At 39.9% G+C, this 4336-nt stretch overlaps 1 protein-coding gene across 1 annotated transcript in view; it reads left to right on the top strand.

The window, feature by feature from the left end:
- PTH2R (parathyroid hormone 2 receptor) overlaps positions 1-4336 on the top strand; it is a 78588-nt gene that overhangs the window by 41683 nt on the left and 32569 nt on the right. The window contains exon 8 of the mRNA XM_042783545.1: positions 1499-1559. Within this exon, the coding sequence (XP_042639479.1) occupies positions 1499-1559 (61 nt within the window). The remainder of the gene's footprint in view (positions 1-1498; positions 1560-4336) is intronic.

The raw sequence follows: 4336 nt of genomic DNA, 5'->3' as shown, positions 1-4336 counted from the left end.
TAGTCTTGGATGAGGGTCTTCTAAGAGGATGAGAAAAGCAATTTTACTAAGACATGGTGCTTTATATACTATGTTTGCTATAATTCTCATCTAAAATTTAATGCCAACTCAGGCAACATTACTTAATGTTGTGCAGAATATCATTCAGGAAGCTGCCTGATTGGGAGATCGTAAATGAAGGCGAAGATTAAGACCTGCAATTGAAAAACCATGGAAGTTTTGGTCGAAGGTAGAGCAGACGCATGTTAAAGACTGCCAATACAGTAGGACAGCAAAGGAATCTTTTTATGTCTTTCCTAGCCTTCCTGTCAGAAGGAACTGTAACCTCTCTATGGCACAGTATTGCTTACTGAAGGTGTTTTTATTAATTTTGCCTACCCCACCAGGATTTAAGTTTCAGGAAACCAAAGAAAATTTCTGTTATGGGGTACTATCTTATTTTCATTTTTTTCTTCATCTGAGCCTATTTCTTTGTTCATTTTATAGCTAAGAAAAAATATCTGAAAAACTACAAATATACTTTTTATAAAAGTTGGGCATTAAATATGGTGCTTAACAAAAATGTTCCTAGTTAGATTAAAGAAGTTTTTTCTCCCTTTGGAAGGTGCTTCCTGACTTCTGTATTGTTTTCATCACAGTTTCTGTATACTTTATTTAAATCTCTCTCATAAAAGCCACATAATGAAAAGCCATCAATTAAATTCCTCAGTCCTGTATTGCAGCATTCATAAAAGTTATGGCTTATGTTTTTTTTTTTTTTTTTTGGTGATATTAGAAGCTAATCAACTACAGTGTGAACTGAACAGTCACCTTTTCCTAGGGAAAAAGAACTCATGAGAAGTCAGTATTTGACACTGCAAGTGCACAAGTGGTTTAAAGACTTAGAAAGTACAAATAGCTCATCAAATCCTCAAACTAACACAGCAGCCTCCCTTAGCAGTTAAGCTAATAATGCATGCAAATGTTTCTTTCTTAAGCCAAATGGACCAAAAAAAGGAAAGAGGCTAAACTGGTCAAAACTTCTTGATTTTATAACTTGAAATGGTAGCTTTTCTATGCCTTCAACTTTTAGAACTAAAAATTCTAATGTTTTGAAATAACAACTCCTCACACGTCCCTCTCCATGCCTCACTCATTGAAAGCATGTGGTGATCAGTGTCCTAAGAGTCAGACTCAAATACACCAGCCTCTGTCTACTTCTGGCCCCAGGAACTTCAATCTCCTCCCAATATGGCTTGTTACAACATCTCTCAATGAAGATTGGGCTGACCACCATCTTCAGACTATTGGGAACAAATAACATCAGTGTTCTCAGCTCATTTTGCAGATGGACAAGAGGAAGATGAAGTGGATTTTTCTTGTCCTAATATCAACATTTCTCATGTCTGTTTATCTCTCTCAACCCTTAATAATTTATTCTTACATAAAATTAGTATGAGAAAAAAAAACCACTTTATTGTAATAGAAATAATATCTTTGCATCCTTTTCTGATTACAGGGTTTCCAGCAGTCTTTGTTGCAGCCTGGGCTGTGGCACGAGCAACTCTGGCTGATAAAAGGTGAGTAAAAGAGAAAAGCTCAAGAGAGAGCTTCATGTTCTCTCCACTTGGACTGTTTTGTACAGAATTCACACACTCTGCTGTTCTTAATGATATTGCCCTTAGGGGATGCCATGTGGGAGAGTACCTTGATACTATGGCTGTTGTTCTTGGTGTTAGGTGCCATTGAGTGGGCTCCAACTCATAGTGATTCTAGGTAAACCAGAACTGAACAATCCCTGGTTGTGTGCCATCCCCACACCTCTTGTTATGCTTGAGCCCACTTGCAACCACTATGTCAATCCATCTTGTTGAGGGTCTTCCCCTTTTTTGCTGACACTTCACTTTACCAAGCATGATTCTCCAAGGAATGATCCTTTTTGACAACATGACCAAAATAGGTGAGATGAAATCTGGCCATTCTTGCTTCCAAGGAGCATTCCGGCTGCACTCCTGCCAGGACAGATTTGTTTGTTCCAGTAGTCCATGGTATTCTTCATCACCATCACAATTCAAAGGCATCAACTCTTCTTCAGTCTCCCTTATTCATTGTCTAGCTTTCCCATGCATATTAGGTGACTGAAAAGACCATAGCTTGGGTCAGGTGCACCTTAGTCTTCAAAGTGACATCTTTGTTCTTCAATACTTTAAAGAGGACTTTCACAGCCAATTTCCCAGTGCAATACCATGTTGGATTTCTTGACTGCTGCATTTGACTACTCACCAGAACACTGGCAGTTCAAACCCACCAGCCACTCCTCGGAAGGAAGATTGAGCAATCTACTTCTGTAGAGATACTGCCTCGGAAACCCAAGGAGGGATTGCTATGAGTTGGGTCCTACTCAACAGCCGTGAGTTTTGCTTGGTTTGGGCTTCCATTGGTGTTGATTGTGGATCTAAGTAAAATGAAATCTTTGACAACTTCAATCTTTTCTCCATTTAATGTGATGCTGCTTATTGGTCCAGTTGTGAGGATTTTCATTTTCTTTATGTTGAAGTGTAATCCGTACTTCAGACTGTAGTCTTTAATCTTCATCAGTAAGTGCTTCAAGCCATGTTCACTTTCAGCAAGCAGTGCTGGTAATGAGTCTTCATCTAGTTGTGATGCCATGTTCTTCTTCATATAGTCCAGCTTCTTGGATTATTTGGTCAACACTCACATTGAATAAGTATGGTGATAGGATACCATCCTGGTGCACACCCTTCCTGATTTTAAACTGTACAATATCACCTTGTTCTGATTGAATGATAGCCTCCTGGTCTATGTACATGTTTGTCATGAACATAATTAATTGTTCTGGAATTCCCATTCTTTGTAGTGTTATCCATAATTTATTATGATCCACATAGTCAAATGCCTTTGCATAGTTCATAAAACACAAGTAAACATCTTTCTGATATTCTTTGCTTCCAGCCAAGATCCATCTGACATCATTAATGATATCCCTATTGCCACCTCCTATTTGAATCCAACTTGAATTTCTGGAAGTTCCCTATCAATATATTGCTGCAACCATTTTAAAATGATCTTCAGCAAAATTTTACTTGCCTGTGATATTAATGATATTGTTCAGTAATTTCCACATTCTGTTGGATCATCTTTCTTTGGAATGGGCACAAATATGGATCTCTTCTAGTCTGTTGGCTAAGTAACTGTCTTCCAAATTACTTGGCATGGAGTAAGTATGGCTTTTTGGAGGGCCAGAACTGGTAGGGATGGCTGGAAGATGGCAGCAGATGGCTTTTTGGAGGGCTGAAACTGGTAAGGACAGCCAGGGAACAGGAGTGGAGCAGTTTGGAACAGCTAAGAGAGACAAACTTGTCTGTCAGTTTGTTGTCCTGTGGTGGCTTGTGTGTTGCTGTGAGGCTGGAGGTTGTGCCACTAGTGTTTCAAGTGCCAATAAGGCTCGCCGTGGTGGACAGGTTTCAGCAGAGTTTCCAGCCTAAGACAGACTCAGAAGAAGGAAGAGCCTGTCCACTTCTCAGAGAATTGGCCAGTGAAAACCTTATGAATAGTGGTGAAACACTGTCTGATATATTACTGAAAAATAGCCCTGAAACATTGTCTGATGTAGTGCCAGAGGATAAGCCCTTCAGGTTGGAAGGAGCTCAAAATATGACTAGGAAAGAGCCATCTTCTCAGAATAGAGCTGACCTTGATGATGTGGATGGAGTAAAGCTTTCAGGACCTCCTTTTGCTGATGTGGCACAACTCAAGGAAAGAAACAGCTGCAAATATACATTAATAATCAGAACATGGAATGTACAAAGTATGAATCTAGAAAAATTGGAAGTTGTCAAAAATGAAATGGAACACATGAAGATTGATATCCTAGGCATTAGTGAGCTGAAATGGACTGCTTTAGGCCATTTTCAAGCCGACAACCATATGATCTACTATGCCGGGAAGGACAAATTGAAGAGGAATGGCATGCCATTCATCATCAGAAAGAATGTTTCAAGATCTATCCTGAAGTACAGTGCTGCCAGTGACAGGATACTATCCATACGGCTATGAGGAAGACCTAGGAGCTCTAATAGCGCAGTGCTTAAAGCACTTGACTGCTAACTAGAAGGCTGGCAGTTCAAATCCATGAGCCACTCCTTGGGAGGAAGATGGGGCAATCTACTTCTGTAGTGATACTGCCTCGGAAACCCAAGGAGGGGTCACTATGAGTCGGGTCCGACTCGATGGCACATAACAACAACAAAAATGAGGAAGACCTGTTAATATTGTTGCTGTTGTTGTTATTAAGTGCTGTCGAGTCATTTCCGACTCAAAGCAACCCCATGCACAG

Source organism: Orycteropus afer, unplaced genomic scaffold, assembly GCF_000298275.1.
Source record: "Orycteropus afer afer isolate SDZICR_OR568_19922 unplaced genomic scaffold, OryAfe1.0 scaffold00002, whole genome shotgun sequence".
NCBI lineage: Eukaryota > Metazoa > Chordata > Mammalia > Tubulidentata > Orycteropodidae > Orycteropus > Orycteropus afer.
This window is presented reverse-complemented; position numbering and strand designations above follow the sequence as displayed.